A 17,581-nucleotide genomic window follows, 5' to 3' on the forward strand; every position below is an offset into this window, starting at 1 on the left:
GGAAAAAAAAAAAGAAAAAGGCAGCTTATGTTCTGAGTTCAAGAATCATTCCTGTTTGAACCCAGCTGGACTTCCAATCCTACCTAGTCAGACAAGTACCTAATAACTAATGAAAGATGTAAGACTTTGTTTGTTCTGAAGGAGGCCACATCTGGGAAAATATTTAAGTTGGAAGTTCGGCATCTGTGTCAGAAACAAGAGCTATCCTCTTGTTACTACACTGTTTCAAGCCAGAATACAGAACATCCACAAGAAGAAACCTGAGGGTGGGGAGATGTTGTTTGTCTATTGCTAGTATTCCTCAAGTCCACCATTCAGTTATTTTGAAATCTTCTCATCTGAGTGAACTTCTACTCAAGCTGTATTTAACAGGGGAACTCTGGTTACAGGAAAAAAAAAGCCCTCAAGTTCAATCACAAGTTAACTCTTTCTATACAAGACTGTTTGAAGACAATTTCCGCTCTTCAGATTTTAACAAGCTCCTTCGATCGTGCATTACAAATATTCAAAATATACAAAAAAAAGTTGGCTGAGCTGAGATGCATTTTTGTTATCATCTCAATGAATAGCCCTGGAAGTATCTTAAAGTGGCAATATCTCATTTTCAAGGAAAAAGTCCCAATCATTGTTAAGACAGGTAGATAGCTTTGGGAAGTCACCATAAAGACAATACACTTGTAATTTTCATGTGCTTATGCTCTCAGGCTTTCATTACAGCATATATACAAGAACTTTCACATAGCTCAATTATTCAAGTTCCATAAAAGCACTTGGAATAACAGTGTTATTTGATAACTAAATAAAAAAGCAACTGAAGTGCTTCAGGTACATCCTGTGAAATTTGCCGTAAGGCATGGAAGCATTAAGAAAGCATTCAAAATATCAGCTGTAAGTCCTCAAGTTTGAAGACCAGATAAACTGGCTCCTGAAAAGCACTTTGGAGCATACCCTTAGATATATCACAACTTCTCTCCTTCAAAGAGCCTAAAAAAAGGAGCAAAAACAAGTCATGGTTTCCTTCTGCTGCTCAAGACTGATGGCTGACTTTAAACTACAACTTAAAGAAATTCTACCTCCATGCTATGAAACATCTTTTGACACTGAAGCAAAATTTGAGATGGTATGGTTTTCCTCAGAGAGCAACAATAGTCTGAAAGACAAGCCTCCATTATCAAAAACCCTATGCTGTTCTTGGGTTGTTGTATGTTGGGTTGGTTATTTTTGTTGGTTGGCTTGTTGGATAAAGATAGAAGTTGTTTATTTGCTGTTTGTTTGGTTTTGATTTTAAAAAGTATTTCCATTCCTTTCCACTGCTCTTCTTAGGGAAGCATTGGCTTATGCGCTGATCCCCATGATCTCAGAAGGCTCTTCGCTCACAGTGGATGAAAAGCCCTGGCTTTGGCTTATTCATGATCGTTAGCCTCCAACTCCTCCTAACAATTTTATAATGCAGCACACTACAAGTAGACCAGCAGCGTATGCAGGACAAGAAGTACAGTGGCAATACTAAATAACTTTATTACTTTAGGGCAGGAACAACACTGTTGGTCTTTTCTGTGGCACAGACTTTATCTTCTTATGAAGCACAGCCAGAATCCTGTTGTCCTACTGGCAAATACAAGCCACCACCAGAGCAATGTCAGAGCTTCCTAATACGTACAAATATATGCCTTCCACAACCAGACATGAGAATTTCACAAGGCAGCAACAGCACCAGGAACTTGACTCAATATTGTCTTATCATCTTCAGGCACCAGACTGCTTGCTTCACGTGCAACTGCTACAGGCCAAACCAGAGAGCAAAACCACTGGACATGGAACCATGGGTGACATCAGGCTGTTGCTATCTTACTCTTTTGTGCAGAACCCCTTACTTTCCTGATAGCAAAAAGAATTCGATAACGTTCTTGGCACATGTGAGATTTGTCTGAGTAGTTGCTCTTGTAGCCATATCTTGCATTACCAACAAAAACAGTCAGATCTGCTTCAAAATCAAGCCGACCAGTTTTGTGCATTAGTAGTCCTTAAAATGCTGCAGACCACTGAGGTGCCTCGTTCTACACTTGCCTTCACACATTGAAGAATGCATGCAAGAGATGAGGTGGCACTTGATATCTTCTTCTACTGATGGTAACATTAAGAGTCAACTCTTCCACAAAACATTAGAAGACAACCTGACACTGGTCATCAGCTGATCAAAATGAAGAGATGCCAAACGTGGTTCATGTTTCTTCTCCAAGACACTTTGGCCAAAGCAAGCTCTTTCTTTAAGCTCTTCTGTTTATGACACAACAATATTGTTGTGTTTTGTGTTTTTTTTTTTTTCCAACAGGCACATCTCAGGTGGATGCTTAACCATGTTAAGCACCCGTTCCCAGTGGCACTTCTCATTTTCTAGATATGCATTCAGAAGCAACAAATTTTAAAGTCGGTGAAATTTTGTCTCTTCCCGGGAGATTTTGTATCGGGGACCCTACAGTGAAAAAAGTCACAGCTACTTCAAAAAGCCCATCTGAAGATTCTCATAATCCTGCTTGAAATGTATTTCCACAAGACATTCAGGCATGAATGAAATGAGATGCCGTGGAAAGATGACAGCCATGACAGCCAACGGAAACACAAGGTTCCTCCAAAGGGAGACAGATGCAGATGCAAAAGTAAGGCAGACCTAGAGGCTATGCCCTCCTTCCCCCCATCGCGTTCCTCTCAAGAGACCTGCGCCGTCCGGTTCCCGTCTAAAACCGCAGACCGTCTACGTTAAAGACGCAGCTCTGCTTCGGGGCGTCCGGACAACTGAGCCGCAGAGCCGCTCACGAAGGCGCCCCGGGCTCCGCGCTCTGCTCCTCCGGGCCTCGGCCGCCCGCAGCCGCACTTACCTGCCCCGGGGCGCCGCAGCGCGGTTGAGGCGCGGCCTCCAACGGGCTGCACCGCGAGCCCGCCCCGCCGCCGCCCTGCCGGCGGCCCCGCGCCTGCCGCCGCGACGGCGAGGCGGCAGCTGAGGCCCATGGCGGCGCAGCCCGGTACTCACGAGTTGGTGTGCAGGTACTCGAAGGTGAGCTGCGCCCGGTTCAGGCTGCTGTAATTGACACACGACATGGCGGCGGCTGTGCCCGGGCCGCGCTCCGCGTGCCCTCGAGGCCTCCCCGCCCGCCCCCCCCACGCCGGTCACCGCCCTCGCCAGGAGGCCGGCGCCATGCGCACGGACCCCGCAGGGCCGCAGCCACCGGCCGATGGTACCGGGGCACCGCTCCCCGCTCCCCCCCCCGCCACCCCCTCTTTGTCTCCGCCGCGGTCACGACCGCGCCCCTCCGCCGCCGCCGCCGCCGCCCGCAGCCGCCCCCCCGCGGGGCGGGGCCGGCGCGCTCCCCGCCCTTTGGGCAGGCCGCGGCGCGTGACGAAGGAGCCATGGCGCGGGCCGCCGCGGCTTCCTCACGGCCGCGTGACGGGCGGCCTCGGCCAGTGAGAGGCGCGGGCGCGGGGCGGGCGGCGCGGGGGTGGGCGTGTGCGGCCCCGGCCCCGGCCCCGGCCCCGGCCCCGGCCGTGTTCCCGTGGCGGCCCGGCTGCCGGCCCGGCCTCTGGCCGAGCGCTTCCGCCGCCTCGCGCCGGGAGCAGGGAGCGCCTCGCGGGGATCGGCAACAGCCGCTGCGGCCTGCCTGAAGGGCGGGCGCGCTTCGGCGGCTGCCCGGTGCCGGGACCCGCGGCTCGCGGCAACCCCGCCGGGACGGTGGGCGAACGACGGCGGCGGGGCCGGCCTCGGCGCCTCTGTCGTCCCCAGGGAAGCCGCTGCGGCCGCCAGCCTCGGCGGACGGCGCCTATGGGCGAGGGCACCGGCACGCAGCAGGAGGAGCCTCCCCCGGTGTCACGGGCGCGGCGGCCGGGGGCAGCGGGGCCCCCGGCAGAGCCGCGCGGCGGGACGGAGCCACACCACAGCCGAAACCGGGCCTGGAGACCGCCGGCTTCCGGCTTCCTGCACGGCCGGTGCTTAGACTGACACCGCGACTTGGTTTTCCTGCCGGTGGCTGCTGTCACTGCTGCTGAAAGCTCTGGAAAGACATGAAGGAGAAGCAGCTAAATTTCTCCGTGCTTCTTAAAATACCTTAATAGAGAGGGTATGTAAACTCATGAGTGTTCTTGTTGCATTCCTGTGCCTTTGGTTCGTCTTGAAACCTAAAGCGACAGAGCAAAGTTGTGCTGCCTTCCTTGTGTCCTACGGACATGTTGTTCCTCTCTAAATCACAGGCAGAAAACAAGAATCCTGAAGGCCTGAATTACATTGCTGAATACTTGGGTTGCCCAATGGAAAAACATATCGAATTCTTCTGAAATGAACTTTGAAATGGGATGTCTGCATCTGTGTCTTGGATAATAGGAATCTGGACAATCCAAAGGTCCAAAACTTGAAGGAATTCAGTCTACAGAAACTGAGGTGGAGCAAACTGCATTGGAGCAAGACACTGAAAAGTTAGATCTAATTATCTATTAAGCTTAAAAGATGAATGGCTAAAATGTTTGAGTTGCTTGTCTCCCATTTTGTTTGCAACACCTTCTGGTCTGTGTGTTTGTGTGCAATGTGTCCCCTGACACATCTCCAGTCCAGAGCTGACGATTCTGCAGCTTTTACTTGAGAACTTTGCTTCCCAGCATAGGATTTAGTTCTGTTCATCCTCAACTCAATCAGTTCAAATCTAAATACTCCTTCAAGTCCACGAGTCCTGTTATTACTGCTGAGGCGGATTGCTCTCTGTATGCATGTGTATAGTGACTTTTTGATGACTGCATACATATGTGCAGTGATTCTTTTAGGCCTTCTATTTGAAAAGCTGTGCGTGGCAGAACATCAGAGCCACATGAATGCATTAGGAAAATTATTGGCAATAACAGTGTTTAGGTGTCCATAAGTTTATGACAGGAAGTATCTGCTTGGGTCTTCTAAAGATTGTAGCACTATCTGTTGTACTCAGCTTTCATTGCATCATAACGCATTCAATATGAGAAGCAGATAGTCAAAAGCAATGCAAACCCAATCAACATAAGGGCAAAGTAGATATCCAAATACATGTCACTAAGGAACATGAATCTAAAACTTGTGTGTCCCGTCAGCCTTGCCCTCTTTGGTACTCAGGATATCCCCTCTTTTCCTAACAGGAACTTTGTGGCAGTCTTATCATCTTAAGTTTGGGGAAGAACAGCATTCCTTTCCTGACAACAGAGAGCTTAGCAGCTTCAAGAGAGTGTTGTGTCAGTCTGCAACAGCGCAGTTGGATGCCTTAATTGATGCTGCTGTGGAATCCCAGGACTGGGTTGGATGCCAGTCCTTTCCACCTGGCCCGTGGGAGAAGACCAGCACATTGCAGTTCCATTTTATTTCGTCAATCCTCGGCAGGAAATTACTCTTTTCCATCCCACCGATTGGTGGTGTTGACTTCCAAGTCATTTTCATTTTCTCCGACAAAAAAGAAATCAAAAATTCATTTTTACTTTTTCTGTAGCTGCTCTGAAGTAGATTTCAGATATGTTTCTGTCTTCTGCTCTTCGGCTTCTCTTGCCAAAGTCTATAAAGGATTATATTATTGTTCGCTAGCCCTCTGAGCTGCCAGACATCCAAGGAAGAATGAAATTACCTTTGGCAAAACAACACTGGGTTGCACCACAGCTCTGATTTGGCCACAACGTAGCTATTCTTTGATGGGCAGCCTTTCTGTCAGTGAATGGAGAGATGATGCGCTCTTTTTGTCTGTGCGCCACTGCTGCAAACTGTTCAGTTCCTTTGCTTGTGAAATGGAAGTCTTCCCATTGCAAATTCACTTATATCCTTTTCTGGGCGTGACTTTTATCTCAGGAACTGCCTCTCCAAACTTTTAGTAGTTCTAGGTCTCTCTGTTACATTAGTTTTGACAAACAGTTTTCCTTTTTTTTCCATCTTCCATCAGCACCATTTTCTTGAGTTCCTGTTCAGCACATGGGTGTGTCTGCAGACATCTTACACCAATAGGCAGAACGAATCTGGCATCTTCCATCACTTTGTTTTCCTCAAATGTGACAAAGTCATACACCCCCTCACTTTTGAGGGGCTATTCAGTTGCAGTAGAAAGCAACAGATTGCTATGATGCACACGACTATCCTGATAAATGACCTGCAGAATGGTGGTTCAGCCAGCCAGTGCAGGCTGGGGCTTGAGGCAAACTGTCCTGCTCTTCTTTAACCTGTATTTGAGTTTCTCACACAGAGCTGAATTTGGACATCTCAGTCTGTACAGCTTTCCTACTCTGAAGTAATCCCCAAATCCCCTTGGAAAACTAGTCTTTTGAATCCACGCTGGTCAAAATTTGTGTTCCTGGGTTCAGTGAGAGTTCCCATGGAGTCCTGCATAGTGTTTGTTCCGTAGTCTGGTGTAGGATTTGCAAAGTCTCTTCCCGCTAGTCTGGGTCATAGCCAGAGGTACTTGGCTATGTTCAACAACAGGTCAGTTGTGTGGCCCCTGTTCTGAAAAGTGGAGGTAACTGCTTGTAATACCTGCATAGGCCTTGAATCAACAGTTATTCTTTGTCTTCTCTAGTTTTTGAGAAACTTGACTTACAAGCCAGTACCCCAGGAGTGAGTTGCTATAGTGGTAGACACTATGGCCTGCACCAGACAAGTGTCATGAGTGCAACAAAGTATCTTTTCCACACTTATTTGAAGTTTCCAAAGCTAGTTAATGGCTTTATTCTGTGCATATGGACACAAAGAAACATAAACTTTTGCACTAAATAAATGTGTTTTTCCCTGTTGGAGTAGTACCTGCAGTGATTGTACTGGAAAATAAACCTGGGAACCTCACCAGTGATCCTCAGTGACTTACCAGTCCTTCCTTTATCTTTCCTTTCTCTGGAAAGAAAAAATAGCATCTAACACTGTCTCTGTGTGCAAAATCTTCTGTATACATTGTGACAAAAGCTGCTGAAGTTCTCATCCATGTTGTTTTTGCACTGAGTGTTCACTTTCAGTGTACTTCTCAAGAAGTTCTTCTGCCATTACAGGACCCAATAACCTAACTTGCATGGATCCCTTTTCTATTGCCCTGAATTTATAGAAGGAATTTCAAAGTATCTTACCTTAATGGGCTGTGAAACATCTTGTGGACTCGCAGCTTTTTGTTCTTTTGTGTTGTGAGGCACACTGGCTCTGCTCCATGATTCACCCTGATTACCTTCTGTTACAGATGGAAATTCTCCCTGCCATGAAATATGCTACTCTCAAAACAGGATGAGATATTCTTCGTTAAATGGAGCATGATTGTTTCACTCAAAGAGAGGAGCTACATTATTCAAACCATTCTGACTTTTCCTGGGCATGAGTTGAATCTCAGGATCAACCTAAGACAATGCAAGAACACAAGCCATGAAGTCAGGAATTTAGATAAAAGCAAGTGTCTTACCTCTAGTGGTTTTTTTTCTTAGCAAGGAGTTCTGCCTTATGTGATCTGGAGTAGACACACTTCTTGTATTCATAATAACATTCGTCCTGTCTCTCTGTTGTTCGAGTCAAGTAGCAGAACAATTGGCTGACTAATTCAAAGTAGACATGGAATGAGACCTCTCTTCATGGATGACTCTTTTTCTCATTTGTGGGGAGACATAGCTCCTGGCTTTCTACTTTCTGGAACAGTCATTTAATGAGCAGTCAGCGAGTCAGTCCTTACAAGACATGCAGACCAAAATGTTCGGATGCATCTACCTAAACGTGTATGGGAGGCGCTGACCTGAAAGTCCAACATCCTTTTCCATAGTGCCAAATGTCAACCTCGTGCTTGCCTGTCTCATGGGAAAGTCACACCATGGATTTAAATTAATTATTTCAATCTAGATACTATTCTCAATAAGACACTGGCTGTCAGAAGTGACTTTGTAAATTAGCTTGCAGAAGACTGGAAAGGGAAGGAATAGATGAGAACAAGGAGACATCCTGAAGGAAGAACCAGGAAATTGTCAGCAGAATGTCTGGATGTTGAGGATCCTCCTTCTGCACCAGTCAGGATTCCCCCATCCTGAGTCTATCTTTCCCTAATGAACTAAGCAAAGGAAGGAATTAACAGACGAGAAAAAAAAATTACAAAATGTCAGTATACCACTTCTTCACCACTTTGGGCTTAAAACAGAAAATGTTCTGTGCCTTTTTGAGAATGATGTACAGAAGAGCCCACAAGAAGCTAGTAGATGTGGAACAGTAGTGGAGTCTTAAAAGAATTTAGCTGACAAACTTGGAAGGGTTATGAATGGCATGAACTGATCAGAGATTTACAGTTTGGCCAAGTTGCATGGTTTCCCCCAGGAATTATGGGAAGGATCCAAGCCTGAAGGCTTCTTTCCTTCTAAACTGATTGCATGACATTTTAGTGGCCTCTACCAAGATGAGAAGGCTTGCAGGCTTCCTAACAACATGACTAATGAGCAGAATTTATTTTGTTCGTGAATAAATATTTTTTCCTATCTCATTATTTGAAAAGTGTGGACTGTGTTATCTGTTCAGTTCAGCGTTTTCTTAAACCAGCCCAATGGACTTGTCTAACATGAGTGCAGCTCAAGTTATTTCAGTTTGGCAAACTTGCAAGCAACTGAAACCATGATCTTGTAGTGATCACAAAGCTACTAGTGATCTTGTAGCTTTGGGAAATCTCAGGTGTAGGTGTCTCTTAGAAGTATCAACCAGGTGGATGGGGCTGTGATACAAATGAAAAGCTGAACAGCCAAATGATCACATCTGAAAGAGAACACAGCTGGGAAATTCTAGCGAGGGAGGAAGGCTCCATAGGCTCTTCCTATAAAAACATCTCTCAGTGACTGTCAATAGAGAACTGCTCCTCTGTCCTATGAATACTACCGTGTGTTAAACGTCTTTTATCATCTCCGAAGGCATTCATCTACCTTAACTTTAGATGCAGGCAGATACAGTACCCCAGAACTCTAAAATGCCTTTCTGCATCATGTGAAGTTGACATCAAAGAGAACAGGCCCGTCTGCTTTGGTGGCAGAGGATGAGAGGAGCTACGCAGATGCATAGCATCTTGCCTGCTGTACAACTGCATGATGCGGCTGCAGGAAGACGATCAATGTGACAATTACAAGCACGTTGGCAAGAGATGGTATATGGAGCAAAAGCACTGTAGCAGCTAACAGACTTGTAGTGAGAAGCAGACAGTCCTGCTGTCAGTGCACACCTCCAAAGACACTCCCTAACCTGAGCAGGGACTGTTGGGGAAGCTGGAGGTTCTCAAGAGACAAAAGAAAATGGAAGCTGTGTGGTGTGGCATTTTTTTCAGCAACTTCACCATGAAGTTATTTGTTCTTGTCACTCAGATCTGCCATCCAGACGTGGTTATTTTAATTAAAAGGAAGCAGCTCAGTAGAGGTTGCACCAGCATAGTGTGATCATCTCATGTGACAACTTGACCAGTCCTCAGTAGTCCTGTAATCCCATCAGTGTCTAATCTGGAGGCTGTGTGGAGATGTTGCCATGCTTGTTCAGTATGTCCTGAGCTCTTGTTCTTCTTGGAGTCTGTCTGTCTTTAGTCTGAGCTAATGATTGAGATAGTACATGTTCTTTTCTGACATGAGCCTAAATATTTCAAAAATCCTGCCTTTGCTCTGTAAAGGCAGCTTTGCCTGTGTGCCTCTCCCAAATGATTTCTCTGTCATATCTCCACCTAACCTGACCTGACTGGGAAGAGCAAAATATCCATGGGCTCACAAGGAGCGTGGTAGTGACGTGTTTCCTACAGTCATGAGGGGGCAGTGGGTATGTGAAAAGCCAATGGAAAGACGATGTCTCTGATCTGAACTGAAAGTTAACTCAGATGCTGCAGCGGGCATGTCAGCAGTTGAAACATAGTGTTAATGACAAGTGTGACGTTGTGGGCAGGCAGACAGCCCTGGGCTGAGATTAACTGAAGGGATAGCAGTGAAAGAAACCACCAGGAACTGCAGAAAGTGGAGAGGCTAATGTGGGGCCAGCCCTGACCTGGAGCTAAGATGATGGAGGGAGCAACAACCAGACAGAAGTGTGAGAGGTAGTGTCAGACCTCCCCTGGGTGGAGAGTGAGGGTGGGTGCTGGCTTAGGGATCATTCAGCAAAGCTATTACTAATTAAGGGCTAATTACTAATTAAGGGCTAGGGGGATCAGGTAAGGGGAAGAGGCCTTTTCTCACTCTCTCTACACATTCATGACCATTGGAGCTGTAGTTAGTGGTGCTGCCATAGGCCCACGAGGATGCCCAGGGCTCCTATCTGCACTGGAGCAGAGTCAGTGGTGTAGCCAAGAGCCAGGAGAAGCTATGGTCAAATACATGCAACCACCTTATTGTGGTGTCGATATGCAGGCTGCACTACACAACTGACACAGGGCTGGTCAGATCCCCGTTGCTTGTCTGCACATGGACAATACGATAGCCAGTCTTCCAGGTTTATGGAACTGTGTCTCTGCAGTACATGCAGGTATTTGGCTCAAATGTGGAGGTATGCCTTGCCAGGAGGAGCACCACCATTCCCAGATGCGTGCCACTAGACCTCTCAGTGCATCTCCGTGCCACCAGCAGTCATCCCAACTCCAAACCCTACATGGGAAAGCTGCCTGAAAAAGGGGAGAAAACTTTTGCATCAGGAATGACTCAGGACCTTGGTATATTGCATTTTTAAATATTTATTTCAGTGATCTTATAAATGTTTTATTTGAAGAAAAATACTGTAATTGGCCAATATTCCACAAAATATAAATATTTTGCTCTAAAACAGTACTTCCTTCCCCTGCTTGCAGAGATTTTGTTCTTTGCTGATTATACAGTTCAAGCTCTGTGCATGACAAGGGCTTTTCCCCATGCTACAGTCTGTTTACATGTGAATGAAGTCTTAATCCAAGCACTGTAATAGCAAGGGGGAGAAAAAAGGATTTATCCTTGGTTAATCTTCAAAAATAGCTTTTCATCTGACAGTCTTTTCCGCTGAGAAAATTTGCGTGTGGGAACAGGCTAGGAAAATTGAGCAGGAAAGACAGACATCCCTGTAACACCTGCAATGGCTGTGCAGAGAAGGGGGGACACTTGTCAGGAACAGGAGCCGTGCAAGAGAGGCCACTCGTGCAACACAAGGGGTGCTGGGGAGCAGGCAGTGTGGAGTGTGCGGCGTGTCTTGGGCTTGTCCCTACGAGCTCCTCCTTAACAAAGTTGGTGGAGGGACTTGCCTTCTCTCTGGTGTCACTGTTTTTTTAGCACTTGAAGAGTTGCTAGCATGCTGGATGGTTCCTCCTGTGGATCAATGTCCTACCCTATACTCAGGGCTTCTCTGTGTGCTGATTTCACGGTCCAGAGACCCACCAGGCAGTGCAGGCCAGTGCTGAGGATGCTCAGGGTCCCACCCTTGCAGGACTCCCCTTGGAGCATGAGGAGCTGGCTCTACTCTCACTTCTCCCAAGCCTGTGGCAGACCTGTGATCAGGCTACAGGGCTGCAGCTATAGGAGCGAGCAGGCAGCAGCCTGGGTGGCTTGCCTTCGGAGTGCCAACAACTGGGAGACAGGAGCTGGGCATCTTTTCAACAAGCATTTCCCTGAAATGAGAAGAAGAAAGATGCAGGAACTGGAGGTCGGATGACTCAGGGTTGGGAGCAGTGGTGCACAGCATGTTGATGTAACCTCTGCCCAGCACAGAGAAGCATGCTCAGCTGAAAGTCCACCACCCCAGTTTGCTATTGAGGTGTAGCTAATGAGTTTAGTGTCAGCTGGACGACCATGCTGCCATCAAGAGGGTATGTCCTTCAGAGGGAGACCAGGCTAGGCATGGTGTGTGGTTGTTAAGGGGACCTGGGCAGATGGTGTCCTTAATTGTATGTGGTAGTTGGTGGGACTTGCTGCCTACATTTTTTGCTTCCAGCAGGACCCAAAGTAGGGCACTACTTGTTCAGTGCTGCTGTCTCGTGAGCAGCTGGTCTGGAAGTATCCACTGTATTTATGTGGGGCAGGTAGAAAAATCCATAGTGTGAGTATCTTAAAAATTGTAAGTTTTTGTTTGTTTGTTTGTTTTGTAACGTCAGCTGGAGGCTTTGATCCATTATATATTCTCAGTGAACACTGCTGTCATCCATCATTCTGCTAGGCTCAGTTTACCATCTGTACCTGGGTCCAGGAAACGTTTTAACAGATAGGAGATTAAGAGAAGGAAGCTTGTAACAACAACTTGTTGATTTGCAGAATGGCAAAGGAATGTACATGTGTGAGAATGAAAAGTAAACACTGTAAGTGGATCAGAAACAGCTTCATTTTCTGACAGGTGGTTTCTGTGTCCTGCACCACAGTGTCTAGAGTGGGACAGGAATGAGGCACGTTTTGGGTGGCTGGCAGAACAGCTTCCCTGAGAGACTCAACATGGCACAAGGGGTATGCAAATGTGGGAACAGACTGTGAGAAATGTCCATGTTTTTGTGAAATGTAGCATGGCTGATGTTCAGGGGCTGTCTGTGGGGATGTCAAGATAGGAAAACTCATCAAGAGAGATCAAGCTGCAGCATTCAGAACTGTGAAAACTCTAAAATTTCCAGTGGCTTTCACAAGTAGAACCAGAAGGATGTGGAGAAGTCTTTCAGCTTTGGAGGGTGCTGTGAGTCATCTTGTGCTGGTGTTCCTGCAGTGAGGAACTCAGTGCTCCTTTGCCCAGTAGCCTAAGAAACCCTTTTCACTCCTTCCACTTTGGATGGAAGAAAAAAAAATAAAATTACTTCAAAGTCACCACCAGCAACTTCTTCAAACAAGGTTTATTTCAGCCTATTGCATCCTTTCCCCTCACTGAGGCTCTCAACACTGTTTTTCTGTAGCGTGGTGGGATGGTGGCAGAGGTGGAAAGCAAGAGAGATGGCAGAGCTACATTAACTGGAAGCAGCTGCTCTCTCCCATCCCCACGGTATGTTGAAAAAGAGCAGAGAACTGGACCCGTCTGGGCACAGCCTTTATCCCGAGTGCTGGGAAAGAGAGTGAAGAGCCACTGAGATGCAGAAGAGTGGGAAGGAAGGACTGCAGGCAGGGTCTGGCCAGGATGGTGTCTAAGCCCCGCTGCACTGCCAGGCTCAGGGCCACAGATACCCTCTGCAGCCAGCATCTGAGGCTCCAGCGCAGCCGGAGGGCACACAGCCAGCTGCAGTGCCGCAGGGACACTGGCAGCTGCCCACAGCCACGTTCAGCATAGTGGCAGTAGAGACCTCAGGTGCTTGCGTGGAGTTTGAGCTGTTTGCAGCCCAAGTAAGAAGAGCAGGAGCTCAGCCGTCACTGACACGTAGGATTTCCATTCAGAGTGGGGTGCAGTGGTCAGAGCAGTAACTGAGTCACAAGGAGTACAGTGCTGTCTTGTGACACCCATGCAGGTGGAAGCCACAGATGACCCAATTCAGTGACTGAAGTGACTTACAAGAACGACCTCTGGACAAAGAAAGGGTAGAAAAGTACCTCACAGGGACCAGGTAGCCAGCAGAGCTGCCTGGGGTGCTGGTTGGAGCACTGCATACATTTGCTGTGTGACAAGGACCTATTCATACCAGCTTTGCTGTAGATAAATTTATCTCCCATCTACAAAGGGAATTTGAGACAACATATGCAATGGAAAACAGCGTGCTAGCAATCTTTTTGTGTGTAGACAGGGCATTCAAATGCAATATAGCTCAGCCTGCCTGCAGCAGACTAGACATACCAACAAGGATTAAGAGTCCAGTGCAAGACTTGGCAGAGTCACAGCTGGGCAGGAAGGACTCCTAACCAGGCAGCTGTTTGGTTCTTTCTTATATAAGCTGTCTAGACCAGACAAGAAGAAACGAAGCCAACCCTGGCATAAGACTACTGCTCCTGCACAGACAGTTTCCAACCTCCAGCTTTCATATTTGAGCTTGTGCAAAGCAAGAGGGAAGCAGAAGGATGTTAGTAGTCAAGCCAGCTCTGCATCAGAGAAAAGTCTGTGAGCAACTACAAAAATAACGGAAAAGAACAGTAACCAGTGAGATTTATTACAACTAGAAAAACATTTGATGTTTTGCACACAGAAGGTACTGTGTTGCCAAGAACTGTCTTCTTACAGTGAGCCTGCAAATGCTAGGGGACACAGCTCAAGCTGCAGGAGACGGGAGGATGCTCCTAGGGAGAAGTGGCCCAGAAGAGAAGGTGCAAACTCAGAAATCGCTAGTCGGTCGAGGGAAGCGACTGTCCCGCTCTACTCTGTGCTGTGCGGCCTCACCTCGAGTACTGTGTGCAGTTCTGGGCACCACAGTACAAAAAGGATGTGAAACTGTTGGAGAGTGTCCAGAGGAGGGCAATGAAGATGGTGAAGGGCCTAGAGGGGAAGACGTATGAGGAGCGGCTGAGGTCACTGGGCCTGTTCAGCCTGGAGAAGAGGAGGCTGAGGGGAGACCTCATCGCAGCCTACAGCTTCCTTGCGAGGGGGAGTGGAGGGGCAGGTGACCTATTCTCTGTTATCACCAGTGATAGGACCTGTGGGAATGGTTTCAAGCTGAGGCAGGGGAAGTTTAGGCTACACATCAGGAAGAGGTTCTTCACCGAGAGGGTGGTTGCACACTGGAACAGGCTCCCCAGGGAAGCAGTCACTGCACCAAGCCTGTCTGAATTTAAGGAGCGTTTGGACTGTGCACTTAGTCACACGGTCTGAATTTCTGGGCAGACATGTGTGGTGCCGGGAGTTGAACTTGATGATCCTTATGGGTCCCTTCCAACTCGGGATATTGTATGATTCTATGATTCTATGAAATGTTTCACCCAAGTTTCCCTGTGACTGTTTCAGTGGAGAATCAAGTTAATTTAAAGAGAAAATGTGATCAGAAAAGAGGCTGGTCTTGAAATATTTCACATGGCAAATGAGACAGAAGGGCCTGTGGCTGGGACAAGTGCAGCCACAAGGGAATAAAAACAACCAGAGCTGTCACCAGGGAGCAGCAGAGGAAGGTTCAGCCTGTTGGTCTATAAGGACAGGACACCCCTGGCTGGAGTGTGGGTTAGCCCTTGGCAGCCTGCAGATTGAGGGAAGCCAGATGTGCGCTGTGTGCCATGGGGCAGGACATGACCGCTGGGTGCAGCACACCCAAGAGCCCTTTGTCACTGCGTAATTTGTCCCATTAAGGAATACCAGAACCAGTCTCTTATAGGTTGTCCACAACACTACAGGCTTCCAGACTTTTTGGAGCAGTGTGTCATGAGTGCCTGTGATGCCGTTTCTTGCTGCCAGGGCCCATGAGAGATCAGCTGCTGGGAAATGGGGTGCATGGGGCCCTGCCTCGTTGACTGTAGAGGAAGCAGGTTTGCCCCCCTGCCCAGCCCTGGAGGAGAAATGCATGCAGCCACCCTCCCTGTGGAGAGTGGGGTCTGGGGTAGCCCTGGGCTCGGTAATGCAGCTTCCTCCACTCTGATCCAGGCGGTCTGCCTGCCTTGTCACGAGGCTGCAAGAAGGAAGTCAGGTATCCGGGGGGGGTTGGCCACCTCTGGGACTCTTCAGCTTTGCTTGTGGCACCGTGGTGCCACTCTGTGTTTCTCCTGTAGCCCTCGTGACCCTGAGGACCTTCCCCAAACCCATTTCTGTAAGAAGAGTAGTAGTGCTGAATGAAGCCAATTTTTAAGGCAGTTTGAAAAATGGATTCCTTGTCTCTCCCTTAACATCCTGATGTCCAAAAAGCTCTGTTTGAAAGGCCAGGCCCTTGGAGAGGTTGATGGCTGCTCTGAGCAGGAAGATCTTCTGGGAAGCTCTTAGGAAGGACCATCATGTTTGAGAGTGTCTAAAACCTGGTTATTAAATTACCAGGATTGGTAGCTTCCCTGTACCCCTTGTCCTTGTTCCAAACCCTTCCTTTCTTGGCTACAGCAGATCTCAGCATTGTAATTTATGGGCTTCAGAGGTGTCCCAAAAAGGGAAAAAATAGCTATGTTCAGTCAGTGTGACAAAGAAATTTGAGGGGGGGTGGTGCGGCGGCAGTGCTGGGGAAGGACGGGTCACCTCTTAGGAATGTCCTGCCTGTGGAAAGGCTGGAGCAGCCTCCCTCCCTTTCACACATGGCCAGGGCCTTGTGCAAGTTCCTGGAGCTGAGCTGGAACTACAGCACGTGCATGACCTCCCTCTGGTCTGCCAGACAGACCTCTCCAGCTCCAGGTGTGGCTTTTGAGATGGCCAGGAGCTAGGACACAGCCCTGCGTGCGATTCTGCCTGCAAGCCCCACGCACCCATTTACCAGCTTTAAAACAAGCAGGATTAAGAGTTTCCTGGCTGACAGCTGTGGAGCAGCACCTCTGCTCAGGTCTCCATCGTGGTGGCTGCCTGCGGGCCCACTCATGCACCGAGTCGCACACAGAACTCATCCCAGCCCTCCATATGTAGTGCTGTAGGACTGAGAAGGTGACTGCAGACCTGGCAGAGCTGTGGGCTCCCTGAGCAGCTCTGGGTGCAAAGCGTGGATGAGACACTGTGGTCAGTGCCCCTGTGCTGTGGGAGTGTTATGACCCCTTGGAAGTGACAGACCAAAGCTCTGACCATGCTCAGTCCATCACACTCCCCAGCCCACTGCCAGGCAATAGGCTGAGCTGTGTCCTGAGCAGATGCCAGCCCTGCTCCTGCCCCCACATCCCATCTCCCTCTTCTCCCAGCAGACGCAGTGCTCTTGCCAGCCTCCTGCCTGCAGCCACACCCTGAATTGCTAGGTGCTGTGTGGCACTGCAGCCTGGCCCTGGGCTGATAAGGAGCTGGTGGTGCTTCTCTCTACGTCCTGGGGTACAGGCGGGGTCTCAGGGCTAGGCAGCCCTCAGGCAGTGCTGTGGAAGCTGCTGTGGGAGAGGCTCCAGGCTTCTATGGTGGCCCAGCAGAGACCCTGGCAGAGGTGTCCGCATCATCTTGCTGGGCTCTTGCTCTTGGGGTTGGGCAGCAGGACAGGCTTCACAGCAGCCTCTGGGACTCGGTGCAGGACAGTGGCCAGCAGTAAGCAGAGAGAAGAATCCAGGCGGTGGATTCACTGACCCGTCAGCCTGCTAGCTCCTGCTAGCTGAGGCTGTGGCAGGTAGGACCCCTATGCCTCAGTGCTGCAGGACACAAGCCTGGCCAGGATGGACACGCTGCAGGCAAAGACAGCATGCTGTCTGACCCAGCGGCCCTGCACATGCAGTGCGGGAGCTGCCCTCTGCAAGCAGCTCCTGCTGAGGGGTGCAGGGTGCACCCACGCAGGCTGTGCCCCAGTCACTCATCAGCAGCTGCTCCTTCAGCATGGTACTGGCATGGTCAGGTGCCCAGTGCAGCGAGATATGAGATGCACCAGGAGCATCTCACCCAGCGGAACAACTCCTCCATGCAACGCTGGACCCTGTGCGATGCTTCATGTGTCACCTGCTGCACGCACCACCTTGGCTGGAGCGCCAGCGCCTCTGTGAGCAGCATGAGCAGGCAGACCAAATCTTGGAGACATACAAAGTTGATGGCTTTCTTGTCTGCAGAGTGACAGACACGAGAGATGTTCAGCCCTGGAGATTCATGCTTGCTGTTAATCACTTTTTACACAAAGAGAAGTGGTGCATGCTTTCTGTTCTCATA

At 48.8% G+C, this 17,581-nt stretch overlaps 1 protein-coding gene and 1 long non-coding RNA gene across 2 annotated transcripts in view; one reads left to right on the top strand and one right to left on the bottom strand.

Annotated features, from left to right (window-relative positions):
• Positions 1-3,250, bottom strand: part of MORC2 (MORC family CW-type zinc finger 2) — a 50,528-nt gene extending 47,278 nt beyond the window's left edge. The window contains exon 1 of the mRNA XM_035569250.2: positions 3,029-3,250. Within this exon, the coding sequence (XP_035425143.1) occupies positions 3,029-3,096 (68 nt within the window). The 5' untranslated portion in view covers positions 3,097-3,250. The remainder of the gene's footprint in view (positions 1-3,028) is intronic.
• A 268-nt stretch (positions 3,251-3,518) lies between these two features.
• On the top strand, positions 3,519-10,769 carry LOC118259597 (uncharacterized). The gene is made up of 2 exons (XR_004782062.2): positions 3,519-4,461; positions 7,203-10,769. It is a non-coding gene; the product is annotated as an uncharacterized LOC118259597 (long non-coding RNA).
• The last annotated feature ends 6,812 nt before the right edge of the window (positions 10,770-17,581 follow it).

Source organism: Cygnus atratus, chromosome 17 (genome assembly GCF_013377495.2).
Source record: "Cygnus atratus isolate AKBS03 ecotype Queensland, Australia chromosome 17, CAtr_DNAZoo_HiC_assembly, whole genome shotgun sequence".
Classification (NCBI taxonomy): Eukaryota; Metazoa; Chordata; class Aves; order Anseriformes; family Anatidae; genus Cygnus; species Cygnus atratus.